Source organism: Rhinichthys klamathensis, unplaced genomic scaffold (assembly GCF_029890125.1).
Source record: "Rhinichthys klamathensis goyatoka isolate OS25496 unplaced genomic scaffold, OSU_Roscu_1.1 h1tg000132l_1, whole genome shotgun sequence".
In the NCBI taxonomy this organism is placed as follows: Eukaryota; Metazoa; Chordata; class Actinopteri; order Cypriniformes; family Leuciscidae; genus Rhinichthys; species Rhinichthys klamathensis.
This window is the reverse complement of record NW_026606667.1, coordinates 542,988-560,162: the sequence shown is the minus strand read 5'-3', so window position 1 is coordinate 560,162 and position 17,175 is coordinate 542,988. Positions and strand designations below refer to the sequence as shown.

At 37.5% G+C, this 17,175-nt stretch overlaps 1 protein-coding gene across 1 annotated transcript in view; it reads left to right on the top strand.

Annotated features, from left to right (window-relative positions):
* LOC130089428 (astrotactin-2-like) overlaps positions 1-17,175 on the top strand; it is a 482,727-nt gene that overhangs the window by 326,835 nt on the left and 138,717 nt on the right. Inside the window, exons 12-13 of the mRNA XM_056256733.1 lie at positions 9,550-9,716; positions 13,257-13,445. Of these exons, the coding sequence (XP_056112708.1) occupies positions 9,550-9,716; positions 13,257-13,445 (356 nt within the window). The remainder of the gene's footprint in view (positions 1-9,549; positions 9,717-13,256; positions 13,446-17,175) is intronic.

Sequence of the window (17,175 nt, the reverse complement as noted above, 5' to 3'; positions counted from 1 at the left end):
CAGTCTCTGCTGGCTCTCTGTGTGCAGAATGAAAGATCTGACCTGAGAGTGTCTTTGCCATCTTATTTTATAAATATGAGACAAATATTTGTGATTTGATGATCGTATACAGCATGCCTGAGCAAATAAACCGGTCAAGAACTGCATGAAAGAAAGTCTGCGACGCTTCTGTTCAGAGCTGATACTCTGTTGTCCTACATTTGAAAGCTTTAAGATGTTTGTGCTTGTGCTGTATGTGGCATTTTTAATATGTTTTAAAACAAACCATGTGTAAATTCATAAGTCGACAGCATTGCTGAGTATTTTTTCCTTAAAACTGCAGTGAACCAAAGACAGTCTCAAAAACACGGTGTGAAATCGCTGGTGTTTCTGACGTCACAAACGACCTTGTAACCTATTTAATTAAATACATAAATAATATAAAAAATGACTAACATAGTTGTTAAATATAATAATCATTCATATTACTGTTATTATTAAAGTAAACATCTTTAAAGTATTGGATTTATGCTTATTAATATTAATAATAATATTTTTTGCAATAATCATTTATTTATTTTTTCTTTTTTTTCTTTTCTTGTGATTTGGGGGTGTAATTTTATTCATGAGATTCATGGCTGCACTACATATCACAGCTTTTCATCCACTCATGTTGGTCTGTCGACCTTATAGAAAATAAATTGTGATGGAAACACTGCCAGACTACAATTGCCACTTCAGTGGATCATATTTGTGCTTGCTTCATATGTAAGTATATTCATAAAAATCGTGAGTCATTAAAGTCCAAAGCACCACGCCTGTATAATGTCATCGTCAACAGATGGACTCCATCACATGTTATCTTCGAGCACATTCCCATCTCCCGCCGGACAGATACGAGATACATATGTAATGAACATGAAGTGTGTTGAGTGCCTCTGGCTGATGTTGACTGTCATCTTATTCAAATTTCTCTTTCATTGACAATCTATCTGTGCATCAGTACCGAAAACACTCTCCCGATGAAGATTCTTCCGGTTGGGATCCCTCAAGCAAAGATTTAAAACATCAAGATTTACATAAAACAGAAACTGATCAAAACTAAATAGTGCAACCTTACCTGTGACAGCCTTAGAGGACACACTCACAGTTATCTACGACTTACCGTGCTTTAAGGCCATGATATACTAAACTATGACATCATTTTGAACAAAATCAGACCTCAGGTTTAAGATCTTCGTTTTACCCCTAAGTGAAAAAAGGAAAAAATAACTTTAGCAAATTCCAACCGGACGAATGATACAGTACACAAAAACATTAAAGGAGGGACCCAAGCCACATCAAAGAGACTTAGGGTACTTTTACACGACAACGATATGCTTAAAACGGTGAAGTTTTTCCGTTGAGTTTTCCGCATACAGACGACACCATTGTCAAAACGATTCCCATTCACACGGATCCGCAAAAACGACTAAAAACGCTGTATTCTGCTGCCAGGCCAGTAGATGGCGATGAAACACTATAGACTGAACACGTAATACGCATGCATGACGTCATCGTCTTCAGAGATTCGCGTTTTTGTTGTTTACACGGAAACTGGTTTCAAAAACTTGCACTTTGAAACCCGTTTTCAAAATTTTGCTTTTTCAGGCCCCGTAACGCCGCCTTAAAAAAAAAGGTTTTAGTTGAAAACGGTGTTGTGTAAACAGCCAGTTTGGCATGTAAGGATACTCTAGCAGCGATATACTGTTATCGAACATCTGACTCCTCCCACACTACTGAGAGCGACGGTTAGATGAATATGCAAATATTTGCTGCGTGCAAAATAAGCACACAACAAAATTGAGAAAACCGAAAGCATTTTTTAACCCTCTGGGGACCAGAAACGCGCCCGCGCGTTTTGCCGTTTTTTTTTCACATAGCAGAAAAATAGACTTAAAATACTCTGTTGATTTTGATCGTACATATAAGTGTTATACATCAATCGATCTTGTTAATTGTCTATTATTTTTCTGTATACTCACAATAAAAACAAAGTTTTGTGCTTTTTGTCAAATAAAGAAAAATAAACATGATGCGAGTTTTGCCTTCTCTCTGTCAGTGCAGTCCATTCTGAAACACGTCCGAAAAATTAACTCTAACTCTGCAAATACTTGTCATACAGGCACGAGAGATTTTTCTTTATGAAGCTTGAATTCTCTTCTTTTCAATGATGTAATTTATATAAAAAACAAATATTCTCAGTTTATGTAATCTGTACGAAAAGAGAGTGCTGTCAGATTTTTTTTCCCCAGCTCATTACACTTCATTACGCGTTAATCTGACACGCCCACGGAGGACGCGCGCTATTCAAACGCAAATGTTGAGGCAAGCCATGACAACGCCCACATCAGCCGTTCCACCGCGGCGGTAAAATGTGTGGTGTATTTGCTGCCTTTTACCGCCAAGAGGCGCTACAATCATAGACTCTGAAAAGTGTTTGTTTATTCTCTCTAATGCGTAATCTGCTGCCGCACCGCACTGATTCAGAGCGATTGAAAGCTGGTAGCAGATGAATTCAACAAGTGAAACGTATAGTTAAAATAATTCATAATCACAATACTGAAATTAGGCTACTGAAATGAAATTGAATAAATAATGAAAAAGTAAAACATTGCAATAAAAACATTTACAGACGTACAGACGATAGCTCTTAACGCAACAACACGAGCTTCGAGGAGCTTCAATCGACTCGAGATCGAATCTCAATGTAGCATACATGTTGTTAACTGATGTTGGCCAACAGCGTTTATATTTAACCTTCTTGATGCTTAAATAGCTAACTGTTTATAACTGTTTACTTATTTAAAGTCAAGAGTTTTGTTTAATTATTATTACAACATAAATTTGCTACATTCCTGTAGAACCGCAGCCGCTGCACAAACGACAAAAACTGATGAAGGAAGATTGTCAGCCGATTGCATCAGAAAATGAAAATGAAGAAGCTCGTCTTTAGTCTGCTAAATTATTGTGTAATGTAAAAGAACACTAAAATTACTTAAGTTTGAAACCAAGTTCGAACATTTCAAGGTTTAAATAAAGTGTCGGGACAGTTTTTTTAATTTAAAACAGGGTTGCATCGGGTTTAGAGTTTATTTCTTTTGCGATGCAAAATAAGAAACACTAGGCTAATCTTATTCTTGCGACATTTTAAATTTGTATTGCCAAAGAAATGACAGCTATATTAAACAATTAAAACAGTAGGCCTACAAAACGAAAATTGTCCAAAGCAACATAATTAAATTAAAACATGCGTTTTTCTTTGCCTCTCTCGCGCTGAATCTCTTTTTAACAAGTTTATTTAGTCTCCCTCGCTCTCCATATGAAAGAGGAACATTAACACCTATGCCTATTGTCCTGCGCGCTCGATACAGCACTGAACTGTCCCTCCAACCCCCCACAGGCTATCGGAGTCTGAGGCTGACTTAACACAAAGAGAAGTCGCAATTCACACTTAAATCGCTATTCTAGACAGTGTTGATAATGAAGGAATTAAATGATTTAGTTACATGTAGCCTAGTGATATTTCTATCATAAAAGTTTATTACTAAATATTTCATTATTTCAGTAATTGATGAAATAAAACTGGTTTGGGCCAGCTTTTTCCAAGCAAAACTAAATATAATCTGAAAAAAACGCATGTTAATTTGTTTTCATGAACAAAATGTTCAACTCAATATTAAAGTCTACATGGATCTTTGGATCCTTTCAACCAGGCATGCAATTTGTGAATTAAGTTTTTTATTTTTTATTTTTTTATTCAAATAAATATCGAACCACGGTGCTTTGTGGTAATGCTGCTAAATTAAATAACATGTATTGAATAATTATGAACTTAAATGAAACAATATCGCAACATTTCGACAAATACATTATTTGATCTGTTTTTACATTTTAATTCAGGGCGATTTAGCCTGCTACATTTAATTAGAGCGAGATTTTCACCCTTGTCATTTTCTCATTGGGAAGCGCTTACAGGCTACATGTTTGAGTACATCCTCTGTACCTCTCGTTTTCATATGGATTACATAATCAGATAACATTTATTAGCCAGAATATTTAGACATTTAAAGGCTTTAGACAGAGCCGATTTCTTATAGTGACTGAGCTGAAGTGGCTTCGGTTCATTTTTGTGACGCGCAGTTCCCGGAGACAGAGACGACAGATAAACTGTTTTTGTCGTTAGCAAAAGTTCGAATAAAACCCGACTTTAGAAAAATGCATAGGGCCACTCGGCGTGGTCTGCCAAAACACTTAATTATAAACTTCAATATTTCATTCAAAATAATCTCAACACGCTTTGTAAAATTTTGAAAAGCCGTGCATGCATTAAGGCCACTTGAACTAATGAACAACTGAAACGCTGGTTTTGATTTTATTGTTTGTCGTTGTTTAAACGTGCTTGTTGCATATCTCTATTTTATATTTGATATGGTCTATTGGTGAAGTAGCCTATAGCATTGATTACTGTGGAGGGAGGGGTGTGGGGATTCAAATAATTCAGCAGAAGCAGGGATGTTTAGACCAGAAGGAAATCCCCGTCCCCCCTGGCAAATCACACTTTACTTAAAACCATGTTTTTAAAAACTCTAGGTTGTAGGGAATCAAAATAATAATGATAATAATAGGCCTAATAAAAAAAAAAAAATATATATAGGCTATATATGTAAAATTACTTTTTTTACAGAACTGCTTTTGAAATTACGATTGGTAGCCTCGTACGATTGGTACAGATGCAACGTCGTTGTGTTCGATACTATTGTTCCTAGTGTAAAATGGAAATGCATGGTAATTTTATTTTATAAATATAACCAAAAAACTGTATGGCGTAACAGAGTTTTAGAGCTAGACAAATCTCTCTGCATTAATAAATATAAAATTTGCAGTAGACCATGTTTGATCGGGATTTGAACCCGTGTCATCTTGATGATGAACCGTAAGTTCTACCGCTCGGCTATTAATTTCCTCACTGAGAAATGCCCAAACGTTTGTTTCTCACATGAGCGAGAAAACGTTTTGTCGTTAGCCTGTGTGAGTGTAGGCCTACTTTAGCCTACATGAATAAAAGTAGACCTTTTACAGTTTTAAAAGATGATATCTTATCTGTATGACCAACAATTACGCAGTAAGTTCTTTTAGCTGTTATGAGAAAAATAAATCCAAATGAACGCGCCGCCGCGTTTGTCAAACTCTAATTCAACATGCCAGAATAAAGCCAGATTTTAGAATAATGCATAGCCACTCGGCGTGGTGTGCCAAAATACCCTAATTATAAACTTCAATATTTCATTCAAAACCATCTCAAAACGCTTTGTGACATTTTAAAAAGCCGTGAATGTATTAAGGCCACTGGAACCAGGATCGTAACTGAAACGCGCTGCATGTCTCAATACAGGAGCGCTGGTTCAGATTGTATTGTTTGTTGTTTAAACGTGCATGTTGCATATTTAAAAATATTTGTTTAAAAATAAATGTTTGTTGTAGGCTTATTTGTAAATTACCATAACTTGTAGAATTTCATCCTTACTGTTGTTAATTGACATTAGCCCCACTTACGTTTTGATAAATGTCCCTTTGCGCCACCTGGCGGTCATTTCGCGAGCGACTTTGAAATGCGACTGGTTTATTTTTATTGTATTGGTCTACTTTAAAAAATAATACTTTATAAGACATTTATGGGAAAAGACTATTTTCTTTTCAAGATGTTTCCAACTGTAACTTTGAACCAATTCTGTAGAATGGCCCATATAGCATTTGACCAGGATTTGTTTCCAGGTATGACTAAAAATGTGCTTTTGGCTTTCATTTATATTTTGATTGTTTGTATATATATATATATATATGTGTGTGTTTGTGTGTGTGTGTGTGTGTGTATATATATATATATATATATATATATATACACATGTAGGTTATATATATATACAAGAAAGAATGCAATGACAAAATATATATATATATATATATATATACATGTAGGCTATATATATATATACAAGAAAGAATGCAATGACAATATATATATATATATATATATATATATATATATATATATATATATATTGTCCTTACATTCTTTCTTGTGTGACACCCCTGAATGAAAGGCTCATTATTATGCAGGGTCACTGTCTGAGAACCACTTAATTATTCATGATAGGGGTTGGGCCGTTCCGCCCATCCGCATATTGCCTTGGCAAACAAAAAAATGTTTTTCACAATTTAAAACAATCTATTGTTTTATGTGAATGATTAGGAAGGATGATTTTCAGATCATTTTGAAGCAAAAACTCTAGGCAACAACGTACATTAGTCAAAAGTCTTGTGGACTCATATTTAGTATGTTTTTTGTGTCCTTATTTCAAAAACTTTATTTTTTAGTTTTTTCAATAACCACGCATAAACAATATTCTCTCAAAAATACAAACATGTACATACATGTTGCTCACACATTATGGTAGACCTGTTTGTGCTAAATAGAGTTTAATTTCACCTGTGCCATTAATATGTTTATAAGCAACTGAAAAAAGCACAAATGTCAGAGCATGTCAAAACATCCAAAGGGCCCCAAAAACACTCTGGTCCCCAGAGGGTTAATAAAGCATAAGAAAAGCATCTGTTCATCATAGCAACGTGGATATGTTTGCAAAGGCTCTGCAATTCGGCACTCATATTTGTTTATTTTAGGGCTGTCATTTAAACGCGTTATTAACGGCGTTAACGCAAACCCATTTTAACGGCGTACATTTTTTATCGCGCGATTAACGGTCTTTTTGGCCTAGTAAACTTTGTCGTTTTTTTCACATGCTTTTGCAACAGGACGCGACATGCGCGGCGCTGCGCTATGATAAAACCCATTCATTTCAATGGCTTGTGCCGCGCGAGGACGTTTTGTTGCTTCGTCGACCAAAGCGCAAGCGGATCTAGCTAGACCGGAAACAAAACAACAGGCACGACGCCGCACACACTTGTTTGGGCTTGCGATCTGGCCAAATAGTTGGTTAACGTTACGTTTTGAGTGGATGACGAGCGCGAGACGCTGAAATGGATGCCAATAAGATTCTGAATGGAAAGTTTACTTATAAAAAGTTGCCAAATGGTTCCATTGACAAGACCAAAGTGATCTGTGTGTTTTGTTGCTGTGAACTGAGCTATCGTCATTGCAGCACGTCCAGTCTGAAACACCACTTGATTATGGCCAAGCACACACACACACACACACACACACACACACACACAGCTGATGCGAATTCTCCGCCCCCTCGTCAATATCAGGACCTCGTCAGTATTTCTTTCACCCGTTTATTGATGGACAGTGTTACATTGTGTGAGAGATTATTTGCTCCAAGTGAGAATGTTAGTGTGAAATTGAACACAGTATTTGCCAATGTTGTTTTCAATAAAAAACATTTGCACAAAGCAAGCCGATCCACTTTTCCATGTTGATAAGAGCATTAAAATTAGAAAAAATAATGGGACAAAAATGAATCAAGAGACATTTAGAAAAGATAAAAATGTGTGATTAATTGCGATTAATCGCGAGTTAACTATGACATTAATGCGATTAATCGCGATTAAATATTTTAATCGTTTGACAGCACTAGTTTATTTATATAGCACTTAAAATCAAGCAGCTTTACCGCATTAAACATGAAAAACAGTGTCCATGTCTCGTTTCATCAGAAGTACACCTTCATGTTCTACTATAAACAGTTATGTGTTCATGTGTGTTCAACCCACATCTACCTATTACATAATCGCCACGGACAAAACAACTCCCAAAACAAACTCCAAACGAAGTTCGTTTTGGGCTGATTTTGTTCAAAATGACGTCACATCAGTTCGTTCTTCTATTTCGCTTGAAGTATATCGGGGCATTAAGTCCACTTTTTTTATGCCCTCAGATGCACGTCATTGCTAATGTTGCAAGAGTGCCCACTACTGGAACGCTCTAATGGTGTGCTCACACCGTACGCGAATAGAGCGTCAAATACGCGTCTATCGCGCCTAGTTAGACTCTTGAACATTCGCGCGAGTTCAAATTTTTCAACTTGCGCGGAAGACATTCGCGGCAAACGCGTCGCCCAATTCGCGTCATTCGCAACGCCCGGCGCGAATAATGCGCCTATTCGCGTCTTTGCATTGACTTTGTATGCAATCTACTCGCGCAAATAATTAAATTCGTGTTCGGTGTGAACACACCATAAGCCCTTGACCACTTGTGCGTCAATTAACTTGTGAGAGCGCTGCAACTTGCCGTTTTGACGTCACAATCATGTTGCATTGTGGTCTATGGATCTGCCTAAAGTGTACATATGAGTAGACTCACTCCCTCTGTCAAAGCCGAGGGGTCGAGGGTCTGTCCAAATAAACTTCCCTCATCCACTTGACGGAGTTGAACGCGTTTCAAAATGGTGGCGGGCATTCCCAGAGGGGAAGTGCTTAGGGAAGATTGCGAGTGTATGGCAGTCTGAAATTGAGTAGGTATTTTGAATGAGTCCTTACTTTTTTGATTAGCGCTAAAATGTATGTTCTATATAGTGTGAATGTGTGTAGTATGAATGTAATCCAGACGTACTACATACGCCAAATTGTTATGTGACCTACCAGCGTCAGTTGCGTCACTTCACTTCATAAATCCTCATGAGATAGTAAAGTGTCCGTCGAATGCACACTTTTTGCCTACTCTTTAATGAGTACTGTGAATTCGGACATACTTATTTTGTCACATACTGTTTTCACCTACTAAATAGTGGGGAAGTATGTGATTTCGGATGCAGCCTAAGCCAAAAAATGGATTTAAACGCATCCCAGACAGCAACATAGTGTCAGCCCACATCTCGTACGTTGTGTATCCACGTGTACCGGATGTGGGCCGGATCTGGGCCGACACTATGTTGCTGTCTGGGATGTTTAGTTTATATGTTATCATTATTTCCTGTCTTTAATTACCTTGGTCTCCTATGCTAGTTTGTTTCAATAGTAATTATTATCATCACCTGTGTCTTGTTGAGTTCCTCGTTTACCTTTGTATTTAATGTCGTTTTCTCACTTTCTGGTTGAGTGTTAATATTACACTTGTTTGTAAAGCTGTTGCATTTGCCTTCTTCTCTGTATCCGTTCTAGTTATATTCTTTGTTATTTTTGTTAATTACAGTAAAGCTGCACATTAGATCCTTGTCTCCTCTTCCTTTCCTGCCCCGCCGTGACACAAGCATCCTCTACTTTTGCACATGCACATTTTCTTATAAATAATATAACGATCTAATTGGTCTCTCTCTTGCCTCTGAACATGTGGGCTGGTCAGTTTGGCATGTATGTTTTAATGGGTGTCTTACTGAGGCTGTGGTTCTTTTCCTGAATTCTATGGCGCTGCCTTGGCAACCCTCATTAACACCCTTTCCTTCCTGAGAAACTGCTTTGTTCATCACATAATAACACCCCACTGGGAATACACACTGTCTCAGGAGTTATCAGACCGGCACGCTGATTTTGATCTCTGTGTCCATCTCTCTCATCTCAAATCATTCGTAGTGCCCAGAAGGATTGAGGCCCATGAAGGATGGTTCGGGTTGCTATGACTACTCGCTGGGAACAGACTGTACGGACGGGTTCAACGGAGGCTGTGAGCAGTTGTGTCTTCAGCAACTGGTTCCTCTTCCCGATGACCCGACTTCCAGCAATGTGCTCATGTTCTGCGGGTGAGTGCACGCATTTTAAAGGAGAACTCCGGCGCAAAATGAACCTTTGGTCTAATAAAACATTGGTACCTAGTAGGGGTGGAACGGTACACAGAAGTCACGGTTCGGTTCATACCTCGGTTCAGACGTCACGGTTCGGTACGATTTCGGTACAATGGAGTGAATAGCAAAACAAAAATGCAGAAGGCTTTTTTATAAATGTCTTAAAGCCTTGTATTTTTTAAATAAGTTTTATTAATAAAGGCATAGAACCAGTTTATTTGTAGTGCACTGACAGTAGTTTTATATAATTAGTTTATTAATTAAATTATTAAAAAGACGAAAAGACCATGAGATATGTTTGGTAATTGTACCTGAATGAATTTAAAATTAATTTGCTATTTCAGATCAATATATTTGTTTTCCTTAATTTTAATTAACCCTAACTTTATTCTCATCTGAATTATAAATAATTGATTTCCGTATAAAATAATACTACCATTAAAAACTTTTGTTAACAGTTGTAGGTTACAGTTTGACAAGAGTTTAGAGTGTGACAAAAGCACAATGTAGTGTTTTATTGCGAGTGTACACAAATATAAGTAAACAGTTTGCAGTTTAAATGATGTCCTGTATGAAAAAAATGACGGAGTATGTTTTTATGTTTCCACTGTTCGATCGCCCGTGCCTCTTACACACACACTGTTCGATCGCGCGATTCGCGCCCGCGCCTCTCTCACACACACACACACTGTTCGATCGCGGGATTCGCGCCTCTCTCTCTCTCTCTCTCTCTCTCTCTCTCTCTCTCTCTCTCTCTCTCTCTCTCTCTCTCTCTCTCTCTCTCTCTCTCTCTCTCTCTCTCTCTCTCTCTCTCTCTCTCTCTCTCTCTCTCACACACACTGTTCGATCGCGCGATTCGCACGCACGCCTCTCTCTGTCTCTCTCTCTCTCTCGCACACGCACACACACACACACACACACTGTTCATCGCGCCTCTCTCTCGCGCGCGCGCGCATACACACACACACACACACACACACACACACTCCAGCATTGCAATCTTGATCGCAGCCTGTTCATTGCTGCGTTCAGTCACACCAAAAGCGAATAGAGCGAAATGTATCGCTATTTAAGAGTTTTTTTTTTTTAAATTAATTTGTACCGTGTATTCTGCGTGCAAATTCGCGCACCGAACCGTGACGCCCGTACCGTTTCGGTTCAATACGAATACATGTACCGTTCCACCCCTAGTACCTAGTCAACCGTTCTCTGAGATTTGTTTTCATGATAATCGAATGTAAAGAGTTTTAACTCCAAAAAACTGTTTAGCGTATAACGCTAGTATTGGGTGCATATTATAAGTAAAAATAAATCGCTAGTTAATTCCACTAACAAGGCTCAAAATAGCCCCACACGAACACAGTAACATAATGAGGGTCCTTACATGCAAAACGAAGCATTGAGAACTTTGTAAGTGTACTGACCGTTTAATAAGAAGATAAAGATAAAGACAGTCCACTTCGTGTATACAGACAGGAGCCATCTTTGGAAAACAGTCTCGACTAATCAAACCACGAACGACGTGCTAAGTGAGCTGAACTGTATGAATGGCGTTCGTGGTTTGATTAGTCGAGACTGTTTTCCAAAGATGGCTCCTGTCTGTATACTCGAAGTGGACTGTCTTTATAAAATATCTTCTTATTAAACGGCCTGTACACTTACAAAGTTCTCAATGCTTCGTTTTGCATGTAGGGACCCTCATTATGTTACTGTGTTCGCGTGGGGCTATTTTGAGCCTTGTTAGTAATATTAACTAGCGATTTCTTTTTACTTATTATATGCCCCCATTACTAGCGTTATACGCTAAACAGTTTTTAAAGATAAAACTCTTTACATTCGATTATCATGAAAACAAATCTCAGAGAACGGTTGACTAGGTACCAATGTTTTATTAGACCAAAGGTTCATTTTGCGCCGGAGTTCTCCTTTAATCCAAGCACATAAATAGCTATACAAAAAGCACAAATTCAATTCAATTCACATTTATTTGTATAGCGCTTTTCACAATACACATCGTTTCAAAGCAGCTTTACAGAAAATGCATGAGTTCATATTACAATTTACAGTGTTATCAGAGGTGACTGTCTCAGTTGTGTATTTCAGAAATGCACATATACAAATCAGAGTTAGCTAAAAATTTGTTATTTTAAACAATGTAATAATTTAAAACTGTCCATCCATCCAGAGAATGGATTAATTAATACTTTTAATCACCAAAGATGCAAACTGTCACCATCCCGTATACGGGAGATCTAACTTTACTTCGCTATATTACTATTAAATCCTAATCTAATTATGACAAACTATATATCGTTGGAAAGGTCTAAGACTGCTAAATAGATATTTGACTGCTGTTTTTTTGCTACAAATTATGTAGGAATAGTAACCGATGATTTTTTGACAAGAGTGCGCCTCAAAAAAATCTGCATCATAACAGGAGTTCTGACCTTTGTCACAAAAAGTTGACGCACACACCTTTAATAATTGAAACTTTGGTTTTCATGCTAAAAGTTCATAATAAAACATATAATCTAGTATTTTTGAATAAAAAAATATAATATAATATTCTCCTCTAAAAAGTATAATATGTATATTATCCTCTAAAATTATAATATAATATTATCTTTTTTATCGCCTTTTTTATTATATCACATATTTTAGTAGTTATCATAAATTAGGTATCATTTGAAAGCTTACAAACTCAGAATTTATCCTGTGAAACCCGTTTTGAAATTGAACGTTGCGTTACCATAGAAACGGTACTCTAAAATATTTTATCAGGCTCCTCCCCTTTTGGGCATCATTATATTTCATAATTTATGATCAAAACCTTTTCTAATCTTGACAAAACACATATTGTCAGAAAGGTCTGAGGCTCAAGGTTCCAAATATTGTGACAGAATTGATATTTGGACAGAAATTTATTAATTTGTGAAGGCAGAATGTATACAACTAAATTCAATGGAATGTATGTCACCCGGTGGCTATTTTTGGTACTACGCCTAAACAAAATCTCATGGGAACTTCAATTTTTTTGATATCAACTTCAAATTTGGAACATAACTTGGTTAGATATATGGCTTTGATTTTATAGTAATTTTAGAGTAAAAAATATTTAGTAAAATATATATTTTATATAAAATAAAAAATATATAGTACAGTATATTTGATTTACTGTAAATTTAAACTTCCATAACTTTTTCATACTTTCATTTTTTTAAGTGTTTTCACTTCAGCAATAATCTGCTGAGTGTTTCCTTTAAAACAAGACCAAACTTAGGTCTATATTCCAAAGCATTCTTGAATTACAATCATTTAAGTTTGAATAGTGCATTTTAACCCCCATTCTCAAAAAGGGGAGTGACAGCTAAGGGGTTAAATTGACAGTAAAGACATTATCAAATATCTAGTTTACTACAGTTTTATTGGCTGAATGACCTCTCAATGCTGCCACTGTGTGTGTGTGTGTGTGTGTGTGCGTGTGTGTGTGTCACTCAGGTGTGTGCAGGAATACAAGCTCGCAGCTGACGGCCGCTCCTGTCTTCTTCTGGCCGATCACTGTGATGGACCCAAGTGTGTGAGACAAGACTCGCGCTTCAACGACACACTCTTCAGTGAGATGCTCCGTGGGTACAATAATAAAAGCCAACAGGTGATCCTGGGACAAGTCTTTCAGATGACCTTCAGGTGAGTTTGTGTCTTTGTGGGGTAAGCTTTTGTACAGCATTAGTTTAGGGTCCAGTTTTCACTAAAGCACATATTAATGTCTTATTCTGCATCAAGTTTCAGTTACCATAAAAATGGAAATCATGGTAAAGCAACTCAGCAGCCATCATGTATTCCCATGAAGCATTGCGAATGACATAATCGAGTCAGTCTCCCTTCTGCAAATGATGATGTTCTACAAGAACATATATCATATGAATGAGGCATTTTTTTTTGTAAAATATGTAAAATATGTAACAAGAATTCAATTAAATGTACTTAATTGAATAATTTACCACTTTGTTTACAATACATTAATCTCCGATGCGCATTCACGCAACAACATCTGCTCTCGCGTCAACACAACACACGTGCATCATGCAGCTCTAGTGAATGTGCATTGGAGATTAATATTTTGTATAATAAAGTGGTTAATTATGTTTTTTTGCGCAAACAAATCACTCGCGTCACTTCATAAAATGGAGGTTAAACCATTGGAGTCGCATGGATTACTTTAATGATGTTTTTACTACCTTTCTAGTCCTTGAAAGTGGTAGTTGCGCAGCTGTCAATGGAGGGACAGAAATCGCTCATATTTCATCAAAAATATCTTCTGAAGATGAACGAAAGTCTTACGGGTTTGGAACGACATCATTGTGAGTAATTAACGACAAGTTTCATTTTAGGGTGAACTAACCCTTTAAACACTACATTTAAATTTCACGTAGTCATCTAGCTTTCTTGTTGTCATCCATTCATGACCACAAAGGTGATTACTTAATTTCCTTAAAGGTGCATTGCGCAAGTCTCTGAGTTTTTGCAGAACTACGCCCCCTCTGGCGACAAGCGAAAGTGCAACCAGAGGTGTGCGAGCTCATGGACCACACACACACGCACGCTTGCACGAGCTGTTCATAACCAAAGGAGCATCCGCCGCACAAATCTTTTGTTTACAGTCATAATGTCTTCAGAGGTAATAAAGTTATAAATCTGCAAGTCATTTTAAATATATGAAAGGAAAGGCATTTGAGTAAATCACAAACTTATGTGTGAGGGGAAAACGGGGGTGGTAGAAAACTTCGGTTTTTGTTTCCATCTATCTCCACGTAGAACTGTTTTATGTGTTTACTGTATCCACTTATGATTGTATTATTATGGAAACACGTTCATGAACCGTTTTATCAAGAAAAAAGCCAAAAGATCCCGTTTAAGCCCTAGAGCAGACCGGAGATCTCTCCATTTGTTGAAAGCCTTCCCGATGTTGACTCTCGTCTTATTCCGACGCCTGTCTGACTCCAATTTGGCCCTTTTGGTGGCACTAGACAAACGTTTTCTTTTCTTTGTCTTACGTGGAGTTTACGTTGGGATTTGGAATGAACTACAAGCCGGTCTCTTTGAATCCATCTTCTACTTTTGTCGAAAGTTGACTAGAGTTTTGTCGCTCGAGTTGTCTTCGCTGATATGGAGAATGGCGGCGCCGGCGAATACACAAACCTGCAAGACATAGCCAGGTGAGCGTGAATATGACGTCACGCCCAGTCTCACGCTCCGTCCCGAATCCCTCTTATTTATTTTACTGTACAGGATTATAGAGGCAATCGCAGTGATCAGAGAAGGGCTCATTCAGCCCATCAGGCAATTGTTTAAGCATGTATGGGTTAGAAAAACGGGTATTTTTAACATGAAATGTTGCCCAATGCACCTTTAAGGCAGTGAATTTACCTTTAATTCTCTTTATATGAACATTGTTAGAGCATGCACACGTTCAAATTAAGTTTTATATTGTACCCTAACATCTGATTTGATTGTCAGTCGCAATGCTTCATGGGATGCTGTGTCCATTCCCTCATAAGAGCTGGTTGGTTTGGTGCTCTTTACTGAAGAGTTATGTTTAATCCCTATTGAAAATACAGCGGTTCTTGCACTCTATAGTGGTATTCTGTGATAATTTCAAGACACATCAGTTATGTTTTGTAGTACTTTTTTGGTCTAAAGTGATTTTGCTAAGCAAACCCATTTCTCAAAGAGCCTCACGTTTAATGTATAGCCTACACAACTGCTTTCATGACCATTTCCAGCTGTCACTCTCACTCACATTAGATGTGTGATGCGGCCCAGCAGTTCTTCTGATGAACATAACACACTCCATCTTTATTAACTTTATTATGTTGTGTGTCAGCGCCAATCCCAGCACTACACCACCACTGTCAAACCCCCGGAAAACCATCTCGCTGTCTGAAAATAAAGACAGATGCTTCGTGTGGAAAGACACCTTGGCTGTTTCACACAAATGATCTCGCCCACTGGCCTTATACTAACATTTATAATATTGTACTATTATGTAAAGGCTCTTATAATTGTCACAGTGTGGTTGCAGCAAGGATGAGTTTGAGCAGGATCTCGTTGCAGCTTTAAAACTTTAAAAAACGATAACTCAAATTAACACTGAGAGAGATTAAGATGCACGAACAGAACAACCACTTAAAACAGACATAAGAATGCACAAAGAACTAAACTGAACGGAGTATAAACTAAGTATAAATTATTCAGCTAAACTGAGTATAAAGAGACTAAATGAGTGAGTTAACAAGGGGTATGTGACACAATAGCCTTCTAGGGTAACAAACTAGGTGCCGTTTACACCACACCATTTTCACCGAAAATTTTTATGAGTTTTGGCTGTTCATTTACACGATAATGGCATTTTGGGGGCCTGAAAAAGCATTTTTAAAAACAATACTGTGATTGTTGTTTAAGTTTTTAATACATTGTTATCGTGCAAACATACCGAACATCACACACTATGTCAACTAAGGAAGACAGGAAAAAAAAAACACAGGAACCTGTAACAAACCAAACATAAACCTGACAATAATGACATCACACTGTATAATGCCATTTTTTATATTGTAGTTTATTCATAATAATGGACGCTTGTTTTCGCTACTTTTTATCTCACGCAATTGTGTTTACAACTTACAATTCTTGCATAAAAAAAGTGGACTTAATGCCCTGATATACTTCAAGCAAAATAGAAGAACGAACTCATGTGACGTCATTTCGAACAAAATCAGGCCAAAACGAACTTCGTTTGGAGTTTGTTTTGGGAGTTCAAAACAGCTTGCCAGAGCGAACTTCCCACTTTATATTGTGAGAAATAAACTTGCATTTGCGAGTTATAAAGTCAGAATGGTGAGTTTATATCTCATAATTCAAGAAAAAATTTAACTTGTAAGTCAAAATTTTAGATTTTATCCTTTTGACAAACGGATTGTTTTCGGCTGGTTCCTGGTGTGTAAAAGCACTTGCTACTGCCAAAACACACACGACACACTGCTGTGAGCAAGTAAGACATGCTCCTGCTGCTGTACAAGCATACATGAATGACCCGCAGCAGATCTGTACAGGTGGAGCTGGGGAAGTGGAGGGTTTCTGGAAGCGACTGCTACAGAAAATGCTAATGACGTATTTGAAGGTTGAGCTGCGAGCTCATTGGCTACTGATACAGCAGGAACCAATCAGCTGTGCCCTATGGAGATGATGTGATTGCAAGCAGATTGAGTTAACCTGCGCCATCTAGAGTTTCATGACAGAACTTTGTATTAACGGCATGACCATGTTCAGGGAAACAATCGTGACTTGCTAGTTAGTTTGTGCAACGATGCATCGTACAGTGTTTAAGCAGCGAGATAATATTAATCACAGTCTGATT